General features: G+C 53.9%; 1 protein-coding gene and 1 non-coding gene across 2 annotated transcripts in view; one reads left to right on the plus strand and one right to left on the minus strand.

The window, feature by feature from the left end:
- Nucleotides 1–547: 547 nt before the first annotated feature.
- Nucleotides 548–637, minus strand: MIR135-1 (microRNA mir-135-1). Its single transcript, NR_038482.1, has one exon. It is a non-coding gene; the product is annotated as a microRNA mir-135-1 (primary transcript).
- Nucleotides 638–13,547: 12,910 nt separating this feature from the next.
- Nucleotides 13,548–25,895, plus strand: part of DNAH1 (dynein axonemal heavy chain 1) — a 90,100-nt gene continuing 77,752 nt past the window's right edge. Inside the window, exon 1 of the mRNA XM_021068887.2 lies at nt 13,548–13,864. Coding sequence (XP_020924546.2) covers nt 13,585–13,864 — 280 coding nt within the window. The 5' untranslated portion in view covers nt 13,548–13,584. The remainder of the gene's footprint in view (nt 13,865–25,895) is intronic.

The raw sequence follows: 25,895 nt of genomic DNA on the forward strand, positions 1-25,895 counted from the left end.
GGTCCAGGAAGGACTGGCCACCTGTCCAGCTGTCACTCTTCCCTGTGGCATCCCTGCCAGGTCTGTCCACCCTCTGCTGTGTGCCTCGCTGGGCGTATGCTTACTGCCTGCCACCAGTAAGCATATTCCTTTCTGTCTTGGGACAACCCTTAGGCAGAGACAGTACTTACTTCATTTGAGCTACCTCCTGGATTTCCAGGGGCTACCCCTGGCCACTCAGGACACTGGGCCTCGTTTCCTTGTGCCAGGCCCATTTTCCCAAGCTGAACACCTGCAGATCGTTTAGCCATTCTGGAGACACAGTCCAGTTCTTGGTGCCAGCCTACGGTAGGGTCTCCAGTGCTATGGTGGTGGGTCAGAGCAGTGATGGGGTTCAGTAGCCCCTCACCCCTACCCCTCTACACCTGGTGGGGAAGAGGCCAATGGGGAGGGGTGCAAGAGTTGAGGGGTTCCCTTGACCAGGCTAGCAGCCTGCACTGGGAGAGAGAAGGCAGCTATCCTGGCTCTCCTTGGGCCCCTTTGCTAAGTGTCCCAGCCCTCCGCTGGCTGTCCCCGCCGTGCGCCACGGCTCCAATCCCTATATGAATGAGCAGTAGAATCACATAGGAATAAAAAGCCATAGAGAACAGCGAGGCCTGGGGCTGCTCCTGCTGGCCCCCTCCTCCGCCCTGGCCGTGCTCTCTTCTCTGAGGGTGTGAGGGGCTCTGGACCAGGGCTGGCATGCCCTGCCCCTGAGAAGCCCCTCTCTTCTCCACTTGAGTTCTGGACAGTGCAGCTTGCAGATGGTTCCTGGTGGGCTAGGGATGGGCGGGAGATGAGCAGGGCCCTGGGGGCCAGGGGGATTTAGGGAAAAAGGAAATTCCCACCTCTATGTGATGCTGGGGCTCCACTTTCTTTCCTTTCCTTCTGTCCTGGCAGGGGGTTTGTACTGATGGGAGGTGGTGGTGGGGCAATCATTGTCTTAGGGGGTACTGTCCCCACATGGCCCTGCCTGTGCCCTTGTGATCCTCTGGTAACCTCTAGATATGCCCTGTCCCTGCTTCCATCCTTGCCCTCAAGGGCGTGAGTGTTAGTACTAGGTGTCAAGTTCCCAGCAAGAATGGGAAAGGAGGGCTCTGGCTGTGGCAGAGGACCTGTGTGCCACGTCCCCAGTGTGTGCCTGTGTGCACGTGGTGGTATGTGACATGCCAGTGTTGGTGTTGGCATCCAGGAGTCGGAATGCATCTGTGTGAGCACACAGAGCTCCTCAGCCCAGGGGCTCTGCTGCTCCCTGTGCACCAGACTGCTTATGTGTCTGCTGATGGGGTTGGGTGTGGGTGAGGTCTTGCCGGAGGCTACACCTGTGGCACCTTGGTCCCTGACCTGTGCATGTGTTCGTGGGGGCTGGGAGACCAGAGGGTAGATTTTACCTAACTCATTAGTCTTGCCCATTTGGTAACCTCAAGATGAGAAAGGCTATATCTGGCTGCCATCTAGATGAAAATATGAGATGAAGCCTACATGGTGAGTGTTCAGTATGACTTTTGCTTCGTAAATGTCAATTATGGGTCATGATAACTGTGCCTATTCCATGACTCTTGACATCTGTCTCTCCTTGCTTGGATTCCTGCTGTCTTTGTTCCTACCTCATCTCCATCCCCAGAAACTTTCCCTGCCTACTGCCTTCATGGATCCTTCCGTTTTCTGCACTTAGCATGAACTGAGAGCAGCTGGGCAATGGGCCTGGCCAGCCGTTGGTGTCTGCTAATCCAAATCCCTTTGTTTTATAAAACAGAGAGGGAAGGTAGCTTGTCTGGGGCTGCTCAGCAAGGGTGCCACAGAACCAGCATGAGAACCTGATTGGGATCTGCCTGACCATCCCCTGCCTAGCCTCTGGGGCTCAGAGACCCTGGGGCCTGGCCAGGGTTCACCCAGACCCAGGGACCCACTCCTGCCTCCCTGCTGCCTCATCAAGAACCTGGGGATGGTGACATGACCACGCTTGGCCTCTCTAGGGGTCCTCAGAACAGCTTTGTCCTTTGCTCTTGGCTTAGATTTCATGGCTTTGTTGTGTGTGTGATTTGACAGAAAGCCACTCTCAGTTGGGAGGTAGCCTTTGCACAAGGGTGTGTGTCTCCATCCACATGCACATCTGTGTGTGTGCACTCAGGGACATGTGTGGGCATGTGTGTATCCAGTTCAACCCACAAACAGTCACTGAGTGGGCCTCTGGGCTGTGCTCTGCTCCATCCTGGGATGGGGGCACACACAGTTAGGTGTGATTAGAATGTCAGGGGAGATGGTGATACAATTTCAGCAAGGAGACCATAAAGACTTGGCAGAGGCCAACTGGCAAAGGGCCTTGCGTGCCTGGCTAAAAGGGCTGCACTTCACACTGACAATGGTGGCAAGCCCCATGAGGCAAGTGATGCCAGGAGGCTGTCTTAGGACTTTGATGCCAAGGCTTCCTTACCACGAGGGGGCGTGGGGAAAGAGTGCTGCAGGTGGGAGAGTGTGCATCACCAGGCTCGAGAACCCCTCTGCATGCCCCTCTGCAGCCCCACCCTGGTAGGCTCTGGCCAGCCCAGGCAACTCTCTGGATGCCCACTTTGGAACCAAAGCTGGAAGCCCTGGGTCAAACACCCCTGGCAGTAACCTCTGTCACTGGGAATGTCATCAGGGCATGGGGATTTGGGGCAGAAAGGCTGGGCAGCGGTGGGCTTTGGTGAGCATAGGTATCTCACCCTCCTGCAGGCTCTCACCAGGGTGGCAGTTAAAAGACCTGGAAGGAGCCCTGGAGTGGGACTTAAGTCCTAGGTCCTTATCCTGGCCATGCCACCTTCCTTTCTCCAGGCCTTGGCTTTCCACCCTATTTAATGGGGCAACATCCTTGTCCTGCTTACCTCTCTTGGGAGTGCTGGTAGCAGATGGATGTGGGTAGGAAAGCTGTGTGGAAGGGGACTCAGGGACAGAGGGAGCAAAGGGAGAGGTATTGGCCTTGTCCAAGGAGAAGCTCAGGGAGTTCTTGGACTAGGGAGGCCCCTTTCTTCCAGGCAGGGCCAGCATTGAGCTAGTGAGGCCTTGGTGCTCACTCACTGAGGCAGAACGAGTGACTGATGCCCTCCGGCACTGGACTGGCAGTGGCAGAGGGTGGTATTCGTGTCTTTAATGGCTGCTGGGGTGCACAGTGCCCTGGGAGGTCACTGAGCCAGTGGTGGGATCATTTGGAGCTAGAGGAAGCTGATCTACCCTGGGAGAGAGCCCCCTGAGTGCTCAAAAAAATGGGTATTGAGCCCAGTTCTTCTGGATTTGGATCATGTGTGAGGGGCCTCATCAGGCTGGGGGGTGAGGGAGGGAGAGGCTTTGCCTGTCTGCAGGCCAACAGTCTCTAGCCAGGTGAGAGGATTATGGTGTGCCGGGGACTGGGTGGGGTGGGGGTGGAGAGGACACTGACACACCCTGAGTGGTGGGGAAGCCAATGGCCCAAGCAGGCTGCAGCTTGAGAGGGCCACAGAGCTGAGGTGAGCTGTACCCAGGCTGGGAAGGATGGTCTTTCTCCCTGAGACCAGGATGTCTGAAGGTCAACCCTTCCCTGGCAACCAGGGGGCTAGCTGAGGCTTTGGGCTTGCATTTTCTCAGCTCAGGCTGCCCTGGCTTGGGGATCTCTGATCTGCCTCCACCCCCCGCCCCGGACATGTTGCTGCATCTAGAAGGTGGTGTTGCTGGCTTTCAGGAGGAGGCTCTGGCCAGGGAAGAGGGCCAGGGAGAGTTGGCCCCCAGAAACAAGGGCCCCATCTGCCCAGTCCTAGGGGGACAAGTGGTCCTAGCAGCTCTGCCTCATGGGATCACCTCCCATCATGATCTTGTCCACTGCTGGCTCCTGGGGGTTTGTGGAGCTGTAGAATCTGGCCCTGCCTTAGCCAGATAACCAGGGCTGGCTCCTAAGATGCACCCCACTAGGAATCCCCCAATCCTTCCCCCACACTCCTGGCCTTTCCTGCTCCTCCTCTGGCAGCCTGTGGAGCCTCCCTGCTTGCCTCTCTGGGGAAGTGTGAGTAGCACACTCTTCCCGTCCAGCTCTGTCTCTAAATCTCCAGCTCTAGCTGAGAAGGGGGCGGGGCCCCTGGCACCGGCGTTTCCCCCTTCTCTCCACTCTCACCCACCCTCCCAGCATCAGGTCTCTGGTTCTCCGAGTAGCCCTGGGTCATCTCCAGTCATCGCACTTGTAGTCCCACTCAAGATCCAGGGCTCTGTCTCCACCTGTCCTCTCCCAGCTGCCCCCACACCCCAAGGCATTCCTCCCTTTCCTGCTCAGTTCACCCGAGAAAGCTGACCGCCTGAACATCTGGGCTCCCACATGAATACCTACTGATTGCAACTCTGGGTAAAGCTGTCCTGGGGACCCTATCTGGGGGGAGCTGGTCAGAGACCCCTAGGGGAGGGAGTGTCCCTCCTCCATGTGGTTCTGTGGGTCTGGTGGTCAGTAGCTTGGGATGAAAGCAGCCAGCCTGTAGCACAGGGCAGAGCTCTCCTTCTTTGCCCATAGCCCCCGACCTGGGCAGTGGGAGCAGTCCAGCACCTCCCAGATCAGCAACCCCACCCCACCTCAGGAACAGGTACTTGTTGGGGTCACAGCCTCACGGACAGCTTGGCTGCTGCTACTCAGCAACCTCAAAGCCACAGCCCAGCCAGAGGCAGGGTCCAGAGCCCTGGACTCTAGGACTGGGCATTCACTTAGACCTTTAGGGATGGCACTTCTGGGCAGCTCAGCTCCCGCTTGTCCAGTCAGATCTCTCTGAGGGTCTCCCTTATCCAAGGGCCACCCACAGATGCCAGGAGCCAGGGCAGGGACAGAGCCTGCCAGCTCCTGACGAGCTTTGACCCCGCAGCCAGCTGGTTGCCCCTCTGTCCTCGGCTCCAACTGACCACAGGAGAATCTGAAATCCGGCACTCTGACTGCTGCTCCTACCGCCCTGGGCAGCGAAGCGGTGGACTGGACTGCCTGGTCTCCCCACCTGCCCGCCCCCCGGAGCTCCGGCTGCCCGCCTGGCGGTGCCCGATCCCCCAGCTCACCTCGGTGGCGCTGTCTCCTCACCAGAGGCACTGCAGTGTGGGAACTGTCCCGAGGAGCCGGTTCTCAGCTGAAACAAAGAGGTGGGAGAGAGAGAGGGGGGCAGCGGGAGAGGGAGAGGGTGAGTGAGCAGGCGAAGGAGTGGAGACTGGAGGGGGAAGAGAGAAGGGAGAGGATGAGAGAGGAGAGGGGAGGGGAGGGGAAGAGGCCATGCGGAGGGAGAGAAAGCCTGACTTCCAGGGACTGGAGGGCCAAGGAAAGAGGAAATGGGGAGGGGGCGGAGGGGGTGAGGGAGCCAGACCTAGAGTGGGGAGATTGTTAGAGGGCGGGATGTGGGGCAAGTCGGGGGGGTGTGGGCAAGAGAGGAGGCCACAGGCGGCAGCCAGTAGGCTGGGGGCTGGGCTGGGTGGGCAGAGGGGCCCCACCCCTGTCCCGTGCCAGGCTTTGGTACTTGAATGGGCAAAAGGCCACTGAAGGGAATGGGAGGGAGAGGCGAGCCGCCAGGCGAGGGCTAAGGCACTGGGTTGTGGGCTGGCTGGGAGGACGGGCCAGGGACAAAGGCGAAAGAAGAACAAAGGTGTCCGAATGGAGGAACCGGCCCCTGCTGACCTCTGGGTGCCGCAGTCTGGAGTGTCTGGGACAGAGTCTCTTGAATGGAGGCAGGTCCACTCTGGGGCAGTCCAGGCTCTGAGGTGGCAGTCTGAGGTCGAGGAGAGAGGATGGGCAGTGGGAGCAGGCAGGGGTCCCCTTCTTTTGCCTTGACTGACCACACATCAGGATGCTGGTGTCATTGTCTCTTTGGGGGAGGGGTGTTTGGTGGGGTCCAAAGCCTGGACTGAGAACTTGGTAGAGGGAGTTCCCTTTTAGGGAAGAGCATTTGGGGCCCCAAGGGAGGTGGGGAGGATGGTAGGCACAATGGGGAAGGGGAGGAATGAGAATGAAGGGAGTTGGGAAGCAGGGGTAGGGAGGGGGTGAGTTGGGAAGGAGGCTGCAGGGGGTGGGTCCAGAGCTGCAGCCGCTTTACAGGCCCATCTAAAGCAGAGACCTCCTTCTGCACGCCCCTCGATTCTTGGGCTGCCTAATGCAGACCTAATGAAGGATGGAATAATGAACCACTTCCCCCCTGCTACTCTCCTGCTGCCAAGTGCTGCTGTGACAGGCAAGGGCACCAGGGAAGTCAACTTGGGCTGCTGGGGCACAAGTCTCTGTTAGTGCTGTGGGGAGCAGGGGAGGTAGGGTGGCCTTGACCAGAGCCATCCCATCCCTCTCTAGTCCCAGGCATGGCGCCTTGGGCTGTTGCAGTGTACTCTCATGCTTAGAGGCACAGGAAGCCCTCCTAAGCCTTCTGACCAAGGAAAGTTCCCCTTCTTGTCTCCCTGGAGACTCCTTATAGAAAGTCCAGCAGGAGTTCCCTTGTGGCATAGCAGGTAAAGGATCTGGCATCACTGCTGAGGTGCAGATTCGATCCCTGGCCCAGGAACTTCCCCATACTGTGGGTGTGGCCCAAAGATAAAAAACAAAGTCCAGCATACCATCTTTCTCTGGAGAGAAGGGGAAGAGGAGGAAGCATGGGCTTGCCTAAATCTGTGACAAGGAGAGGGGGAGAGAGTCAGCCTCCATCCCCCGATGCATGGAAGGGTAAGAGCTAGATGCCCTGAGACTCTGCTTAGCCCAACTCCCTCCACCTCCTTAGGGAAGCCCTCCTGGCCCCACCAAAGAAGGCCACATCAACCTGGCTGCCACTGGTCCAGATGCCTCCTCCAGTAGCCTGGGATCCCATAAAAGGAAAAGGACCCTCCTTCCTCCCTAGTCTCCTTCTACTTTTTATTTAGAAATAATTAAAAACTTACAGAAGAGTTGTCAGAATAAGAATAGTATAAGACTCCCTCTTGCCATTTCAAATATATTTAATTTTTTTTTGGCTGCCCAGCAGCATATGGAATTCCCAGGCCAGGGATCAGATCTGAGCCACAGTTGCAACCTAAGCTACAGCTGCAGCAACACTGGATCCTTAACCCACTGTGCTGGGCCAGGGATTGAACCTGCGTCCCAGCACTCCCAAGATGTCACCGATCCCATTGACCCACAGCGGGAGCTCCAACTATTGTTAATATTTTGCCTTACTTGCTTCCCTCCCTATATATGTATTTGCTCTGTATGTGTGTGTATAGTTATATGTAATTGGTTTTCTTTTCTTTGTCTTTTTAGGGCCGTACCTGCGGCATATAGAGGTTCCCAGGCTAGGGGTCTAATTGGAGCTATAGCTGCTGTCGTATACCACAGCCACAGCAACACAGGATCCATGACCTAAACCACAGCTCATGGCAATGCTGGATCCTTAACCCTCTGAGCAAGGCCAGGGATTGAACCCACATCCTCATGGTTACTAGACAGGTTTGTTAACTACTGAGCCACAACGGGAACTCCTGTTTTTCTTTTTCTTTTTCTTTTTTTTTTTTTTGTCTTTTTGTCTTTTGTTGTTGCTATTTCTTGGGCCGCTCCCGCGGCATATGGAGGTTCCCAGGCTAGGGGTTGAATCGGAGCTGTAGCCACCGGCCTATGCCAGAGCCACAGCAACGCAGGATCCGAGCCGCGTCTGGAACCTACACCACAGCTCACGGCAACGCCGGATCCTTAACCCACTGAGCAAGGCCAGGGACCGAACCCGCAACCTCATGGTTCCTAGTCGGATTCGTTAACCACTGCGCCACGACGGGAACTCCCTGTTTTTCTTTTTCTTTTTAGGGCCACACCTGTAGCATATGGAAGTTCCTGGGCTAGAGGTTGAATCAGAGCTGCAGCTGCCAGCCTGTACCACAGCCACAACAATGTAAGATCTAAGCCCCATCTGCAACCTACAGTGCAGCTTGAGGCAATGCTGGATCCTTTAACCTACTGATCGAGGCCAGGGTTTGAACCCACATCTTTATGTATACTAGTTAGATTCTTAACCCACTGAGCCACAATGGGAACTCCTAGTTATACATACTTTTTTTCCTGAGGCATTTGAGAGTAAGTTGCAGATGTTATGGTTAAAAGGATGGTTTCTTATTTGTTTCTGTCTCTTGGAGCCAGTGTAGGGGAGCCCAGACCATGTTGTGTGGAGTGAGTGAAGGCTTGGGAAAGGCAGTGCATGAGGGGACATCATCCATTGAGAGCCTGAGGCCTGGGGGCTGGAGGGGCCTGGCCAAGGCCACCTTGACAATTGTGCTGGTTCAGAGTTAGGCTCCTCATCCCTTTCATTTTTCCTTTCCTCCAGCCTGAGAGGCAGTGAGCCGTTGCCCACCAAAGTGAGCATGTGGTGTTTGCTCGGCATGGAGCTGCAGCATATGTCTATGGAGGTGGCAGCAGACGGGTGGGGTGGAGCTGGGAGAACAGGAAAGCCCACACTGTAGCACCTGGGCACGCTCACCAGACTGGGCACTGTCTGGCCCTGGGCTTTAGAAGACCCGGCTGATAGAGGCCCCAGTTCCAGTGCTGAGGCCTCAAACTCTCGCCTTTGGGACCCTCCTCACAGCCTCATGAGAGACAGAGTAGAGATGGGGGCCCCTGCTTGACAGGTGGTCCATGGTGATCAGCTTAGTGCAGGATGAGGGCTCTGATCAGACTGGGGCTTACATGACTGTCTGACACAGGGCTGGCATTCCTTCTGTGTCCTCCAGAGCCCCAAGTGCACTGGAGTTCCATCTTGGGGCTCTCCTTCAGATGGCTGCTCTCTTATCTCTCCAACCCCCATCTGAAAGTTATGGTTAAAAAGTCTGGCACAGGGATTTCCTGTTATGGCTCAGTGGGTTAAGAACCCAACTAGGGAGTTCCCGTCTTGGCTCAGTGGTTAACGATCCGACTAGGAACCATGAGGTTGCGGGTTCGATCCCTGCCCTTGCTCAGTGGGTTAACGATCCGGCATTGCCATGAGCTGTGGTGTGGGTCGCAGATGTGGCTCGGATCCTGCGTTGCTGTGGCTCTGGTGTAGGCTGGCAGCTACAGTTCCAATTAGACCCCTAGCCTGGGAACCTGCCATATGCCACGGGAGCGGCCCAAGAAATTGCAAAAAGACAAAAAAAAAAAAAAAAAAAAAGAACCCGACTAGTATCCATGAGGATGTTTGGTCTTGCTCAGTGGGTTAGGGATCTGGTATTGCTGTGGCTGTGGCGCAGGCTGGTAGCTGCAGCTCTGATTCAGCCCTGAGCCTGCGAACTTGCATATGCCACAAGTGCAGTCCTAAAAAGAAAAAAAAAAGTTTGGCATTAGAAAAAAAAAAAAAAATCACTCCTTGAAAGATGATCTGAGCTCTGAGGCCCCAGTTTCCTCTCTCTCTCTCTCCTCTCTCGTAGGTGAAGTCCTCTTCCGCTAGGAAGACTTTCAGACTTTCAGACTTCCTCAGACTGTCTTCCATTTCACATGTCAGCCCTGTTTATTCCTTTGCTGGCTCACACTGGTGCTGTCCCCAGGGCCTATTCCTTCCTCCCTCCTGGCTGCCCCAGGTCGGGCATGTAACTGATGTCCCATAGATGGATGACGGTGGCTTGGTTAGTCCTTCATGGTCATTGGGTCCCTCTAATGCCACCGTGCTCAGTATGCCTGAGGTTCCATAGGCTCTGGGCTGATTGAGGTGGGGGCTGGGCAAGGGTACCCAGTGGAGAGAGGAAGAAGGTTCTTTAAGATCATCAGCCTATCAGGGCAAAGGCAGGTCAAAGCCTGGGTCTCGGACCACCTGTCCAGCACCTTCTGCTTCCTCCTCTGGAGCATGGGTGGGCTTGTTCAGGGCTGTGGCCGAGGGGCCTCCCTGAGTCCCACTTGGGTGACCATAGCGCCTGCCAAACTGAGGCAGGGATGCCCCCCTCCCCTGAATCCATTAGCCCCAGCCCATCCATCCATGTGAAAGCCCAGGGGACATGGGCATTCTCCCCTCACCCATCCCCCCAAGGAGATTTCAGCCAATTAGCACATACAGTATTTACTTAATTAGGGTAATGCCATAATTAGTGTAAGTTGGGCTCCATCGCATGGCTTCAACATGCAATTAGGAGCCATCAGCGGGAAGCAACATTGTGAAAATGCTCATTCAATTTTTGTTCCAGCATGGAGGCTGCAGCAGCTGCCTCTGCTTGGGAAGGAGGCTGGCAGAAGCCGCTGTGTGTCTGTGGGGGCGGGGGGAGGTGACTGCCAGCGGCTGACAGAGCGTCTAGGACAAGAGAATCGGTGGGGGCAGAAAGGCAGTTTCCAGGGCTAAGGGCATCCCTGACCCAGTCTTTCTCATCACAGATGGGCATTGCTGCCCCTGACAGCCAGGGCTCTGTTAAGAACCAGACTAGTATCCATGAGGATTTGGGTTTGATCCCTGGCCTTGCTAAGTGGGTTAGGCATCTGGCATTGCCGCAAGCTATGGCGTAGGTTGCAGATGTGGCTGAGATCTGGCATGGCTGTGACTGTACCTGTGGCGAAGGCCAGGGGCTATGTCTCCGTTTTGACCCCTAGCCTGGGAACTTCTGTATGCTGCGGGTGTGGCCCTAAAAAAAAAAAAAAAAAAACAAAAAAACGGAAAAAAGAAGTGCTGTGAGAACCAAAATCAGGCCCCAGCAAGTCTATTCCTTGCTTGGCTGGGTCACCTGGGAAGATCCTCTATCTCTCTTTTAATTTTTTTTTTTTTTTTTTTTTTTTTTTTGTATTTTTGCCACTTCTTGGGCTGCTCCCGCGGCATATGGAAGTTCCCAGGCTAGGGGTCCAATCGGAGCTATAGCCGCTGGCCTACGCCAGAGCCACAGCAACGCGGGATCCGAGCCGCGTCTGCAGCCTACACCACAGCTCACGGCAACACTGGATCCTTAACCCACTGAGCGAGGCCAGGGATCGAACCCGCAACCTCACTAGTCGGATTTGTTAACCACTGAGCCATGACGGGAACTCCCTAAAATTTTTTATTTTTATAAAATTTTTATTACTCAATTACATTTATAATTGCACAACAATCAAATTTGATGGCATTTCCATCCCAAACCTCCAGCACATCCCCCCATTTCCCAACCTGTCTCATTTGGAAACCATAAGTTTTTCAGTCTGTGAGTCAGCATCTGTTCTGCAAAGAAGTTCATTGTGTCCTTTTTTCAGATTCCACATGATGGTGATAGCATTTGATATAAGTGTCTCACTGGCTAACTCCACTTAGCATGATAACTGCTAGGTCCGTCCATGTTGCTGCAAACACCATTATTTCTTTCTTTTTAATGACTGAGTAATATTCCACTATGTTTATGTACCACATCTTCTTGATCCACTCCTCTGTCGAGGGACATTTAGGTTGTTTCCATGTCTTGGCTATTGTATATAGTGCTGCAATGAACATTGGAATACATGTATGGAGTCATGGTTTTCTTGGGATAGATGTCCAGGGGGATTGCTGGATCAAATGGTAGTTCTCTTTTTAGTTTTCTGAAGAATCTCCATACTGTTTTCCACAGTGGTTGCACCAATGTACATTCCCACCAATAGTGTAATAGGGTTCCCTTTTCTCCACACCCTCTCCAGCACTTATTGTTTATGGACTTTTTGATGATGGCTTTTCTGGCTGGTGTAAGGTGGTACCCTATAGTGGTTTTGATTTGCATCTCTCTAATAATTTTAGTGACGTTGAACATCATTTCATGTATTTTTTGGCCATCTGTATGTCTTCTTTGGAGAACTGTTTGTTTAGATTTTTTGCCCATTTTTTGATGGGGGTGTTTATAAATTTTGGAGGTTAATCCCTTGTCAGTCACTTCATTTGCAAATATTTTCTCCCATTATGTCTTTTCATTTTGTTTAGGGTTTCCTTTGTTGTGCAGAAACTTTTAAATTTAATTAAGTCCCATTTGTTTATTTTCATTTTTGTGGTCATTACTCTAGGAGGTGAATCTGAGGAGATACTGCTGTGGTTTATGTTGGAGAGTGGCCTATGTTTTCCTCTAAGAGTTTTATAGTATCTGGCCTTATATTTAGGTCTTTAATCCATTTTGAGTTTATTTTTGTGTATGGTGTTGGGAAGTGTTCTAATTTCATTCTTTTACATATTGCTGTCTAGTTTTCCCAGCACCACGTATTGACAGGGAGATCCTCTCTCTTAGGCCTTGGTTTCCCTGTTTAAATGGAGAGTCCATGATCTCAGACATCCTGGGACTTTCCAGAGTCCCTGGGGAGGTGGGACCCAAGGAACATGACGTCTGTCTTCCTTCCCTCCAAATTACATTGATTATAGTTGTCCCTCCCCTTTATGTCCCACCTCTGCCCTGCTGGGGGTCAAGGTCCCTCGGGAGATGGTTCTGACTGGCAATTCCAATTGCCCCAGGCTGGGCCGGCTGCCCTTCTGAGCTGAGGAATCCTGTCTGGGAGGCCTGGGCTCTGGGGGCCCTCCTAGACCTTCCACTCAATGGTGCCCTGTCTTATAGGTAATACCCCTCACTGGCTGGACTTTCCTCTCTTCCAAGCCATTCCCTGGGTCCAGAGCCATACATTCAAAGTGAGGCCAACTTGTTTGTTAGTTGCTGATTATGGGCCACCCACCTTGGGCCTGGCTACTGGGGTTAAATGGGGAGTGACAGGCAGGCTGAGGTGAAGGTCACCATTTCCAGGGGCTTATCACCTCAGGGTTCAGACAGGCCCATCCCCAAGGAGTGTCCTCCAAAATGTAGGCAGAGATAAGTTCCAGGAAGAGCCAAGTTAAACAGGTAGGAGTCTCGACTCTCTCCCTCACCAGTCAGGAGACACAGCACCTTCAGGGCCTGGGGCAGGCAAGGATTTCAGCCAACAGAGGATGGACTTCAGGGGGTAGCACCAGTGTGAGCAGAAGCTGGGAGGCTCTGGGGATGTCATCCTCAGGTGTGAGGTGTCTGGGTGGGCTCTGGGGAGCTCGAGGAAGGGGCTGGTGACTCTGGCTGTTTATGGGAAGCTCAAGGCATTCCTTCAACATCCTTAACCAAACGTCCATACTATATGCCAGGCATATGGTGTTCTAGGCTAGGGATTCAGTAGGGACCAATATAGATGAAATTCTTGCCTTCATGGAACCTATACTCTAGTGGGAGACAAGAAAATGAGAACAGTGTCAGGCAGGTACGATGCAGAAGATCCTAACAGGGCAATATGCTTAGGCTGAGCCCCCTCTCTCCCATGTGGCTTCAGTGTCAGCTGAGGCGGGCAGCCAGCATGATGGGCTGGGGGAAGGGCGCTGTTCCCACAGGTGTGGCCCGTGACCCCTGCCTCCCCCTGCCTCCCAGACTCTCAGCTCTTTGGGGTTCACTCCTGGCCAACAGTCATGACTCCTGGGCATCCCTTCTGCAGGGAGAGGAGGTGGCTGCCACCGCCAAATCCGTCCTCCTGGATCTACTCCTCCATGCCAAGCACATTAGGGGATAATTAAGTAAAAATAGGCCTTCCGACCAGTGTAGCTCATTAAGGCCTAATTAAGTTAATTAGTTCCAGGTGTGGATAGCGCGGCTCAAGTGAGGCAGCGGCTGTTTGCTGTAATTGCATTTTCACAGCAGCAGTGGTAGCAGCGGTAAATGGTGGCGGCAGAGATGGTGGCTTCCTCTGAGGCCTGGAAGCCTGCCAGGGAGTCCAGGAGGCAGCCACTGAACTGGGAGGGGCGTGAAGCAGCCAGGCTGGCCCACGACCACCCGCAGAGAGCAGAAGCTGGAGGTTTAAGGTCAGCCAAGCCCAGAGGCCCCTTCCTCTCAAACAGCCTCTCAAACCTTCTCTTCGACTTGCTTACTCTCTGCATGGAGGTTAGAGGGTTGGGCTTGGGGGTTGTACAAAGCCACCAACAGGCATCCTCCCCTCCAGGTGAGTAGGGTGGGGGCACCGTGCCTCGTCCTTTGAATTCCCCCACACCCATGGTGGTCCGCAGGAAGACTTAGCTGAAAGGGAAGATGTGGCTCAGAGGCAGTGGGTGAGACCTCTAGGATGCCACCTAAATCACCCTCTCCCTTTGGTTTGAAGCCCCAATTACTGTCCTTTTCTGATAGATGTGTATCTCGTTGAGACGCTCCCACTTTGCTGTTCAGGACAGGAGTGGGACCATACAAGACCGGGGTCCCCTGCAAAGGAATGGCTGGCTTGGTCTCCTGCCCCAGACATCTCCTGGGGCCCACTTTTTTTTTTTTTTTTTTGTGTCTTTTGTCTTTTTTGTTGTTGTTGTTGTTGTTATTGTTGCTATTTCTTGGGCCGCTCCCGCAGCATATGGAGGTTCCCAGGCTAGGGGTCCAATCGGAGCTGTAGCCATCGGCCTACGCTAGAGCCACAGCAACGAGGAATCCCAGCCGGGTCTGCAACCTACACCACAGCTCACGGCAACGCCGGATCGTTAACCCACTGAGCAAGGGCAGGGACCGAACCCGCACCCTCATGGTTCCTAGTCGGATTCGTTAACCACTGCGCCACGACAGGAACTCCCCACTTTTTTTTTTTTTTTGCTTCCTAGGACCAAACCCACAGCATATGGAAGTTCTCAGGCTAGGGGTTGAATTGGAGCTGCAGCTGCCAGTCTACAGCCACAGCAACTTGGGACACAACCGTGTCTGCAAGCTACACCACAGCTCAGGGCAATGCTGGATCCTTAACCCACTGAGCAAGGCCAGGGATTAAATCCGCATCCTCATGGATGCTAGATGGGTTCATTACCACTGAGCCACAATGGGAAATCCATCCCTGAGCCCCCTTCTTGCCAGAGCTTCTATACCCATCTGACCCCGAGGACACGCCTGTGTAGGACAGCCCTTCCAGCCCTGGCCACACTCTTTCATTCATCCATTTGGCTGTTGCTTACTGAGCGTCTCCTCTGTGTTAGGCAGCAAGGGTGGGGCTGGGGATGCAAGCCTGGGCGAGACAGATTAGATCCTGCCCCATGGCGCCTTTGGTCCCTCTGAGGAGGCAGACACATTAATAGCCAGGGCCACAGTTTTGTCATGGCTATGGGAGCACAGGCGTGTTTAACCCAGACATGGGAAGAAAGGTGCCTGAGCTTCAGTGAATATGATCTAGGTGAGGAGTGGGCAGGTACCTGGTATGTGCCAGGAGCTAAAGCACCCCTCTCTGGCCAGAGGGCAGCATAAAGTGTCAAGTGGTGAGGAGTGGGGGACGGGTCTGGGAGGACCAAGGGGGCCATGGAGGAATCCAAGCAGGACTGCTGGATAGGGGGAACTAGTAACTGCTGGCTGGTGGCTGGGAAGCCAGGGAGGTGGTAGCTAGGGTCATGGCTGTGGGTGTGGAGAGGAGGGGATAGGGCTGAGGGCTGTTGAGGAGCAGAACAGACAGGGCTTGGTGCACTGGTTGGGTGTGAGGCGTGGGGAAAGAAGAGCTGTCAGTTCCCTTGGGAGAGGCTCTGGGAGTGGGACTGAGCTCTGAAATGTCCCCACAGTGATCAGACAAGGAGGAGGTGGGTGAAGTGCCTGGGATACAAAATTTGGGGTACTTGCTGGCATCTTGTGTTTCTACCTGTGCCCCGTCTGTGGTCCTCTGAAACTTCTCACTAACATATAACCTGGAAAGTAGAAGCCATTCTTGGAGATGGGGCAATGGGGCGGAGGGTGGCGGTTCTGGGCAGTGTGTCTCCCTCCATCCTTCACCCCCTAACTGGGAGGTTCTACCTTTTCTGCACCCTCAAGGGCTGGGGTGGGCTGAGATCCATACCTTAGTGTCTCACATACTCTGGCTAAGGACACGTATCTGGCTTCTCCTTGCATGCCTCTCAGGACAGGGCACTCCCTGCCACCTGGATAGCCCAGTCCCCTGGCTTGGGCCCTTATACAAAATTGTTGATCCTGAACCCAAATGTGCCTTGCTCTGTCTTCTACCTAATAGTGGCCTCAGCTATGCCCTCCTCCCTTTCCCCACCTCTCAGGTTGGTCTGCTGATCCCCCTTCCTAAACTTAACATCTCTGAGCTTCCCCAAGCTGCCCCTCCTCCCACAACACCTCCAGAGCAGTGCCCTCTCCACTTGTGCAACAACCCACTTCCAGTGCATTGTTCCCTCTGCTAGTTAAAATCCCCTCTCCAGAATCGGTACTCCCCAAAGTCCTCGAGCAGGGAGGCTACAGGGCAAAGTTCAGTCCTGGGATCCCCACACAGGTGGATGAAATTCCAGCTCTGGCCCATGATGGGTGGCTATCAGCATGGCAATGTTTTGGAGCACCTGTAAAAGGGGAAACAAAACTTGCCACCACCTTCTAGGGCTGGTGCAAGGATTAAATGACATGATGTATAAACCTCATGACACATACCAGTTCCTCAATAATGCCTTCTTAACCTGTGGCATCAATGAATAACTACAGAGATGGATACTGTCCTCCTCCTGGCCTGGGAAGCCCACTGGTGCAGCCTCAGCCCAGGCCCCGGCACCTACCTTAATGGCCTCAGGTAGTAGACACCACTGCCGCCCCGTCTCACATCTAGCACAGACGAAGAGCTAATCCCAGAGGAAGATGTTCATGGCAAGAGGAAGTGACATTGTCTTGAGATATCTGAGCTGTGTTGAGTTGTGGGGCTGGGGCCCTGCTGTTTTGAATCACTTCTCTGCTCAGTGTTCTCTCTGGCTGCAGGCTCATTCAGGGGACCGGTGGTAGCTGAGAAGGGAGGTGCAGATCCACCCTGACTGAGGTGTCTGCCTGCAGGTGTCTCTGGGGCACATCAACAGACCGTGTCATATCTCTGGGGCTGCCCTGGTGGCAGGAGCCTGTCCTGAGCCTGAGGGTCCTGCAGAGGGAGCCCCAGATCCCATGGAAGGTGGCCGACCCAACAGAGGCTCACTCCAAACTTTCAGGGTTGTGCTGTTTATTGTGGGGGTGCCCAGATGCCTCCCCCACAAGACTGGGGTGGTGAGCTTGGGCCAGGAGACTTGCAGGAGCCCCTCAAAGATCAGAAGAGCCAGCCCAGGAAGGAAGGACAAAAGTCCCTACAGCCTAGTCTCTAAAGCTGTCCTGCTATCCTCCTCCTGTGAGGGCCATCCTGGAGCCATGTGCGCATCCTAGGAACATCCTTTGCTCCTGGTCAGGGTTCCCTGTTGAACATCAGAGTATGTCTCTAGGGGATTCCTGTAGATTGAAACAGCATTCATGCTCTGTAACTCCTGGTAATTTCTGGATTCCTGTGCAAGGGGGAAGAGCGCCGCAGGGGAGGGACCACAGGTGTGAAGGCCCAGAGCAGGGCAGCAGGGTGGACACATGGGAATGTGAAGTCCTCTGGGCAGGCCAGGGTGATACTGGGAGCAGAAGATGTGAAGTGTTTGTGAGATTGGCAAGGAGATGGCTTTGTGCAGAGTGCACCTTCATTCTCACCCCAGCTCTGGCCGGGAGGGCTCCCTGTTACTCTAGCACCCCCATTTATTTTATAGATGGTTCTAGGAGAAGGTACTTGCTAACAGTCACACAGCTGGGGGGGGCCTGGGCCGCCACAGTCTGCTCCCATCCCTGCCAAGTCCTGGTGGCTCTGCTCCTCCCTGTGGGGCTGTCAGGAGGAGGGTCAACTGTGGGCTCAATTTGCCATTTTGTTTAGGAGCCTGATGGCTTGCGGTCCTGGGTCCCCAGTAGGCCTGACTCTGCTTCATGCTCTCTGTGGGGTGATCCAGCATGATCCAGAGCTTGGTGCTGTGCCACAGTTTCCCTAGTTGTACAGGGAAGTTATCAACCTGGTTCAGTCACACTCTTGCCTCTCAGAGCCATATTGCACCAGGAGAGAGAAGTGGCCCATTCACAGGTGGGGAAATGAGGCAGGGGGAGGGAGCAGGAGGGCCTGGGGCCCAGGTAACTCCCAGGCCTGCAGACCCTGCTCTGAGGGTGCAGTCAGCATCCAGGAGGAGAGACTAGAGGGGCTAATGGCTGGCAAAACTCAGCTTTTCCCATTTTCTTTGACCTGCCCTCCAGCTCCCTCTGCCTCGGGTTCACAACTCTACCCCAGCTGAGTGTGTCCGAGGCAAGGCCCCCTTCTCCCCACCCCCCATTTATGGCTTGGTCACAAAAGCTGGACCGTGACCAGACAAAGGGACAGGGATGAAAGTACTGGTTGTCATGGTAACCTGGCGGGTTGCTGGGACCCAGGGGAGGGGCTTGGCCATGTGCCTGAGCCCAGGCATCTGGACGACCTCTGAGCATGAGCCAGGGTGGCCCAGGGGCTCATAGGGATGCCCCTCCTGCTCGGGGCCCACCAGAGCCGGTGAACAATGACAGCCTCACCCCCCACCCCCATGGCAGCACCTGCTCCCCAGGCCTCCCCTGGTGGCCCCATTATCCTGCACCTGCTGCCCTCCCACCACACCTGCTCCTTAGCCCAGGGCGCCCTCCCCAAGGCACTCCCTGCCCATTCCCAGGCCCAGCTGCCTGCTCTGAGGGCCAGCCAGGAGGGGCTGTGGAACCAGGAGGGGTGACAGGGAGGGCCCTGGGCATGTTGCCCAGCTAGCTGTGCCTGATCTGGCCCATGACAAGGCCTCCAATCCAGGACCTCAATTTCCTCACCTGTAAAATGGGAGCAATCATTCCTGCCCTCAGGGCCTCTGAGAGTAAGTTTCCTTCTGCTTGGAAGCAAATCTGAGGCCCCCCCAGAACTGGGTCAGGGTGGACAGCTAGGTTGGAGAGGGAAGTGGGCTGTCCTGAGTCACACTCTCAGGGCCACCTCTATTAGACCACATGGAGCCCTGAATGCTTCCTGCACATTTCAGAATCACAGTTTAGAGGTGGAGTTGACATTTCCAGAGGCCCCTCATGGGTACAGAGGTGTTGGGCAGGGGACCTATCAGTGCCAGTTTCTTGAGTGGCCTGTCAGGAGTATCAGGGAAAGAGGACTCGGGGGCAGGGACACAGGGAGAGTGAAAGCTGCCAGAGAATGGCCCTGGGGATTCCAGGTGCTCCAATAGTCAGTTCAGGTGGGAACACAGAGTTCCTAGGAACTCTCAGCGTCTGGCTTTCTGATACCCTACAACCAGATGCTGGAATGGAGGAGGGACAAGGGGACAGGAGGAGTGGGAAGCTCTGGAAGATGACCCTGTCCTGGAAAGGGAGGGATGCCTGTGGCCACTGGTCTTTGTCTTGTGGCCTACATTCTAGGCTCCCTACAGCCTGCAGGACAGCCCAGGCTCCCATCCTGCTCTGCAGTGACCTTGAGTGAGGCCTCTTCCCTCTGGTTACCTCAGTTTGCTGACATGGAGTGTGGAAGCAGGTTGCCAAGGAGACTGCCAGCTCCAGCTGCCACCCTGGCTGTTTGAACACCCCTAGGCCATTGCCACTAATTACAGAGGGCCCCACCTCTCTGTTACTGAGGAACTTCCTCTCTTGAACAAACCATCCTTACTGACCTGTCCAGTTGCTTACACACTTCCTCCCAAGGTCTGGCAAGGGCAAAGCTTTTGCCAAGAATGGAAGTATTTAGGGTAGGGTAACAGTCTGGTGTCCCTCAGACCATTCTGTACAGGGGGCCCAGGTACAGGGCTGGGCCAGATTTGTGTTTCCCAATGTGCGGATGGGAAAACTGAGGCCTGGCAAGAGAAGAGACTTGCCTGGTGAGTTAGCAGCAGAACCCAGGCCTCCTGATCTTATCATAGATGTTTCTAGAAGTGGACTACAGGTCAGAATGGCAGTCTGGTCCCCAGACTCAGCAAACTCAGGCTACCCAGAAGGGCAGGGTGGGAGTACTTGGTGGGTCATGGGGCTGAGATGATGAGGCCACTCACTGCCATGAGATCGCTCAGTCGATGCTGACTGTGTTGCTTGGAGCTGAGGGGAAAACAGAGGCATGCAGAGCCTAATTATGATAAACGGCTCTCCACAGCTCTTTGGACCCCTTAGGGCCTGGAGTTTTGGGCCAGGCAGATAGGGGCTGGTGGAGACCCCCTCCTGGCCACTGCTCCTTGTGAGCAGAACCCCAGCATCCTGGACTCTGGAGTGGTCTGGAATTACAGGTCAGAGGAAGCAGGGAGGCTGGGGAAGATGGTGTGAAGTGTGGTCATGGGCAGCTGGGTGACAGTTGGCTACTGTCTTCAGAGTAATGGCCTGATGTGGGTTGTTCTGTCTCCTAGTCATTTCCTTGTGTCCTTCCAGGATAGATGGAGCTGGCAGAATTGCTGGGAAAAGTAGCACCCTGGTCCCCACCACTCAAGCTCACCTTTTGGTTGGGGGATATAATAGTGGCCATTACATGGTTGCCTACGAGGTGGTACTGGCTCTAGTCCCCTGAGGAGGCTGTGAGTGTATTCTGTGGGCTGAGGCAATCAGGGAGGGCTTCTTGAGGAGGTGTATCCCAACATGAGAAGAGAAGTGGCAAACAACAACAACAACAATAACAACAACAAAAAACAAAAGGAGGAGATTCCATCTGGGAAGCTCCGTATGAATTCATGGGGGAGTGGATTTGGACTGGGGGCTGGGATGAGGGCTGAGCATTCATGGCTGACTGGTCCTCAATCCTCCAGTCCCCCAGGAACTCCTTTCCACTCCTCCTCCTCCCGGCTCTGGGCTTTCAGGGTCTTGTCTTTCAAACTGACCATGTGGATGAAAGGAGAGTTAATTTGTCTCCATTTTTATTCATCAGAGAAAATACTGGTCAGAGCTGCTGAGGCCAGCTGGCCAATGGCAGAGAGGGGAGGGTCCGTGGAGGCCTGGGGGGAAGGTGAGCCTCGGTGCTGGCCCAGCCCTCCCTCTCATACCCTCCATGCCTGTGACTGCTTTCTCATGGCAGCAGCTCAGAGCTACTGGACTAACAAACCACAGGGAATTCCTGGGGCCCAAGAGGCTGGCAGGGTTGGGGGAAGGAGGAGAGTGGGGAGCTCCAGCTACCTGGTCTGGATGCCTGTCATCTTTCGTTCCAGCTGGCTGGCTGGCTATATGAAGGGACTATTCTGCCACCCATTTACAAAGGGCATTCATGTCTGCAGCTAGAGAAGCCCTCCTTGCAGCCTCAGTACTGCCAGCAAGAAGCACAGGGGAGGGGGCCCAGGCCTGCCATGCCCCTCAGGCCCCTTGCCCAAAGGCATGGGCCTGGGCGAGGGCACACTTAGCAGCCTGTCTGTGCAAGCCCTGAGCTTCCAGCCCACCAGAGATGGATAGAGAGCCTCACTCACCCACCCTTAAACTCTTTCAGGAACCCAGTCTCTCCCTATTTCAACGAGAGCGAGGCTGAGCTCCTTTCCGGCACATATGGGGCAAAAGACTGTCCTCCCACCACAGGAGGGGCAGGAGCCCAGTGTGGGGTCCATGGCTCAGCTCCTTGTTCCTCTCCCAGGGAACTGGTAGACTTGGTGGCCTTTGGGGCAGGGCAGGAAGACCAGAGCCTGAACCCATGCCTAACCACTGGAAAAGATGGCATTTGAGGCTGGGCCCTTGAGATCCAGGAGTTACAGAGTTCCCATTGTAGCTCAACAGGTTATGAATCTGACTAGTATCCCCAAGGATGCAATTTCAATCCCTGGCTTTGCTCAGTGGGTTAAGGAGCCGGTGTTGCCGTGAACTGTGGTGTAGGCCAGCAGCTACAGCTCCAATTTGACCCCTAGCCTGGGAACCTCTGTATGCCTCAGGTGCATCCCTAAAAAGAAAAAAAAAAATTGGGCATTTACATAATGATCATCAGGTCCTACCATGCCCCCCAGCCCCCACAGTACAAGCCAGTCTTACTAATCCTTAGTTTTTCCCTTCTAGGAAATGGGGCCAGTTCTCAGAAGGGGTTCTCAGGGTGAGGGATGGTTTTTACATTTTTTACATTTTCTTTTGGTTTGTAACCCACCTCTTTTTCTTATAGAAAAAATGGAAAGACTAGTAAATACAGTGGGCATCTGTAAACTTTTAGATTTTCCAATTGTTGCTATCAGGCTACTTTGGCTTTATTTCTTCTCTCTATATAGTTATACATAAATTTTGCCAAATTATGTGATAGGAAGACATCTTATCTTTTGCCCTTAAGTTCTTTAGCTCACATCAGCTAAGACAAAGACAGTCTCCTATATAACCATAATATCATTATCACATCTGAGAAAATTAACAAGAATTCAGCATCCAGGACAGGAAGGAGGATCCAAGCCTGATCCCATGCCAGATTTTAGAGCAGATGGGCACGCACGCCATCCACTGCCCATCCGGAGGAGGGCTGAGGAGGAGCTGCAGATGTGTGTGTGTCTCCTGGATCACAGAAGTGACTCTACAGTGACCCGACCATCGGTCTGGTAGCTGGGACTTAAAGACAAACTTTCCCCAATTATTCTCATATTATCGACATCATTTTATCTTTTTTTTTTTCTTTTTTTCTTTTAACTAGGATTCAATAAAAATTGCCGCACTTTGAAAACAGCACTGGGCTGTTTTGTCTCAGTCCCTAGTATAGTGTGGGAGGGGAGGTGGGTAATGGAGCTCCGATTTGAGAGCCTAAAGAGTTGACACTATCCCCGCCCACCCGCAACCCGCCCACAACCCGCCCAGGAAGCGGCCCAACCCTGGTACTGGAAGCCTTGAGTCGGGCGGGAGGAACCAAGTCCGGGCTTGTGTAGGGGAGACCGGCGAGGGACTGTAGAGGTTCACTGCCGGAAGTTGCCTCTAGCCTTGCCAGATGGTCCCGCCCCTTAGCAACCGGCCCAGCGTCTCACCCTAGAGACGGGCCTCCAGATCCACATCTTGTGGTGGAGCCGGTAGGTCGGTAGGGGTAAGTCAGTAAGTCGGTGAGCCCAAGGGATGGTGGGGCGAACGCCTTCAGGTGGACCTTGTTAAGGCTCAGAGAGCGAGTGCACGGGAAAGAGGACGCCCTCCTGGCCCAGGGTCCATATCCCTGTCCACTAACCTTTGTGCCCTTTCTCCACCTTGACAGGTGGGAAGGGAGTGGAGTGCACTTTTAAATAATTTTGCAGGGAGTTCCCGTCGTGGCTCGGTGGTTAATGAAATCTGATAGGAACCATGCGGTTGCGGGTTTGATCCCTGGCCTTGCTCAGCAGGTTAAGGATCCTGCGTTGCTGTGGCTCTGGCGTGCTCTGATTCCCTAACCTGGGAACCTCCATATGCCACGGGAGCAGCCCAATAAATGGCAAAAAGACAAAAAAGAAAAAAAAAAACCAACTTTGCAGATAAGTCCTGTTTTTTTGTTTGTTTGTTTCTTTGTTTTGCCACACCCCTATGCTGAGAATGTAGCTTTCTCCCCTGCCTGTGGGAGGACCAAGCAGGGAGAGCCATGATTCTAATCCTCCTCAGCCTCGAAGTCCCCATCTGCTCCGCCATCTTGATCCTTCTCTCTCTTCCCCATCTGTAAATGGGCAGGGTACTGCTGCACCTGTCTCACAGGGGTTACGGAGATCAACTTCCTTTTTTTTGCTTACCTCATTCATTCACTCGCACAGTCATTTGCCAAATGTTTTCTAGGCATGTACCATTGCCAAACCCATGCCAGTCCCCTGCTAAGTATTGAGATTCCAGAGATCATTGTCACTTGAAAATGGTTGCATCTGCAGCCTTTGCGCCCAGTTGTGCCTGATGTGCACATATAATATGTGCTCACTGGAGGGAGCGTGAGAACACGCTCAGACAGCTGTGGGAACATAGAGGAGGTCACATCAGGTGATTGCTCCAAAAAGGTGGAGAGAACCCCAAGCCTGTGGGGGTTATTGTCACCAAGTATTGTTTGCCACATAGCCCCAACAAGGGCAGAGACTTCCAAGATTTCTTAAGCCACAGATCCATTTGTCAAATGAGACCTTACACAGAACCCTAATATGTGAAATAGGTAAAGGTTCAGGGTCTTCATTGAATCAGGGGTGGACACTCACCTTGCAGAACCTCAGGGCTCCTTGGCCCACTGTTGAGAATTACTGTTGTGGTGCTAAGGACATAGACCTTTGGGTCAGCCAGAGGTGGAGACCTTAGTTTCCATTCTGGTTCTGCCAGTTCTTGGCTGTGTGTCTTTTCTGAGTTTCTTGACTCCTGGACTTTAGTTTCCTTGGTTGTGGATTGGTGATTCTAGTAGTACCAGTTTTGAGGATCATATACTCCTGGTCATCTGTGTCCATCTAGCCCAGTGCCTTTTGCCCCCAGCAACACTGCAGTTTCCTGGATGCTTCTCCATCTGTAATCTCTGCCGGTCTTATAACACACCAGGAAATAGCCAAGCATATTCAAGCCCATCTGAGAGCCCTGGAGACCAGGGAATGGAATGGCTTCTTGTGGGGCTGGGGGCTGGTCTCTCCAAGACCTGTTCTTTCTGTTTGGTGATTTTCTTTAAAGATGAAGCAGACATCTGTGGGATGGCTGCCACAATGGGGCTGAGCCCCAGTTGGTCCTTTGTCTTTTAGGGTGCTCTGGGAAGTGACTGTCAGACAGGTGGGCCAGGTTCAGCATCATTTTCAGCACCTGCCCTGGGAGGCAGATGGCCACTAGGGAGTAGATTCAGGGAGCAGAGTTCTGGTGGAATGTGCTTGACTGGCTGGAAGCTGGTCAGCCTTTGGCCTGAGAGCATGGGACTTCCTGTCGGATTCCATCTGTGCTTCATACTTTCAAGCACTCTTGCCAGCTCACTACCCCTTTCTTAGAAATGGACTCAGAAGATGCAGGCTGCTTCAGTACTGCTTGGGTAGCTTTGCCACAGGCAGTCCTGCTGCCTACCCACCCTTCAGGTCAGACCAGGCAAGATTTCCCTGCTGTGATCCAACAGAGCCTGAACTGGCCAGTCCCACCACATGGCTAAAATGGAGATAATGGAGAACAGAACACTCAGCTAAAAGAGCAGCCTGTACCACAGCTCCTGGCTGCTTTGTCCCAGTGTGTGTGGTGGGGATGGAAGGTGGGGCTGGGGAGAGAATGGGACAGAGCAGGGAGGGAGCCTTGCTTGGGCCAGGCCTCTATTTCCTTTTGTCAAGTAAGATGGTATTGAGGTAATTTTAGACTGACTCCCCCCACCCCCCTTTTTTTTGTAAGGCTGCACCTGTGATATATGGAAGTTCCCAGGCTTCCTGGGGTTGAATTGGAGCTGCACCTGCTGGCCTATGCAACAGCCACAACAACACTGGATCTGAGCCACATCTGTGGCCCATGACACAGCTTGTGGCAATGCTGGATCCTTAACCCACTGAGTGAGGCCAGGGATTGAACTCACATTCTCATGGATACTAGTCAGTTTCTTAACCTGCTGAGCCACAAAGGGAACTCCAGACTGACTCCCTTTTAATTTTTGCACCGGCATTGCATGCAAACCTCTTCATCCTCATAACCTTGTCCAATTTCTTATAATGCTCCCCCGACCAAAGGTTTCCCCCAGTGATGCATTTGGAGGCAGTCAAAAACAGCAGTGGTTTGGCAAGGGATTGCTTGCCCGGCAATAATGACCCTGCAAACCCTTGTCCTTGGGATGTACATGCAATCCAGTGGTGCATCTGCTGTTCCCTTTGGGGAGACAGGGGGGTGTAGTTTCATCAGCTGGTCTAAGAGAGGCAGGGTGGATGAATATCTTTCTGTTGCTGGCAGAGAGATCCGTGGGCCAACAGGTCAGGGTCCCTCTGGGGAGGCGATTTAGTCCCCTAGGTCTTGGGGTGGGTAGGAGAGATGGGCATGGGTGGGGGATGCAGGGCCCTGCGCTGGGGAATCAGGGCAGTCTGGCAAGACTGAGTGGGGGGAGGGCACTGAGGCTGCCTCTGGCTGAAAGTTATTTTGGGGAAAACCAAGCAGGGCCCTTTACTGAGTGAGCAAGCTCTGGGTCTCTCTCCTTACTCCTTTTGTGAGAAGCCAGGCCTTGCTGTCTAACGTGGGGGAGAGGGCTCAGAAACAGAGTACAGAGGATGCGCTGGGGTGGGTGTGTCTGTAGAGCATTCAGCGCCTGACTCTGGGGTCTCATTTCTCACATGCAACATCCAGGGAAGGCCATGCTGTCT

This window comes from Sus scrofa, chromosome 13 (assembly GCF_054392235.1).
Source record: "Sus scrofa isolate SSC_HxYL_T2T_F1_AM1 chromosome 13, Sscrofa_HxYL_maternal_Yorkshire_Landrace_v2.0, whole genome shotgun sequence".
NCBI lineage: Eukaryota > Metazoa > Chordata > Mammalia > Artiodactyla > Suidae > Sus > Sus scrofa.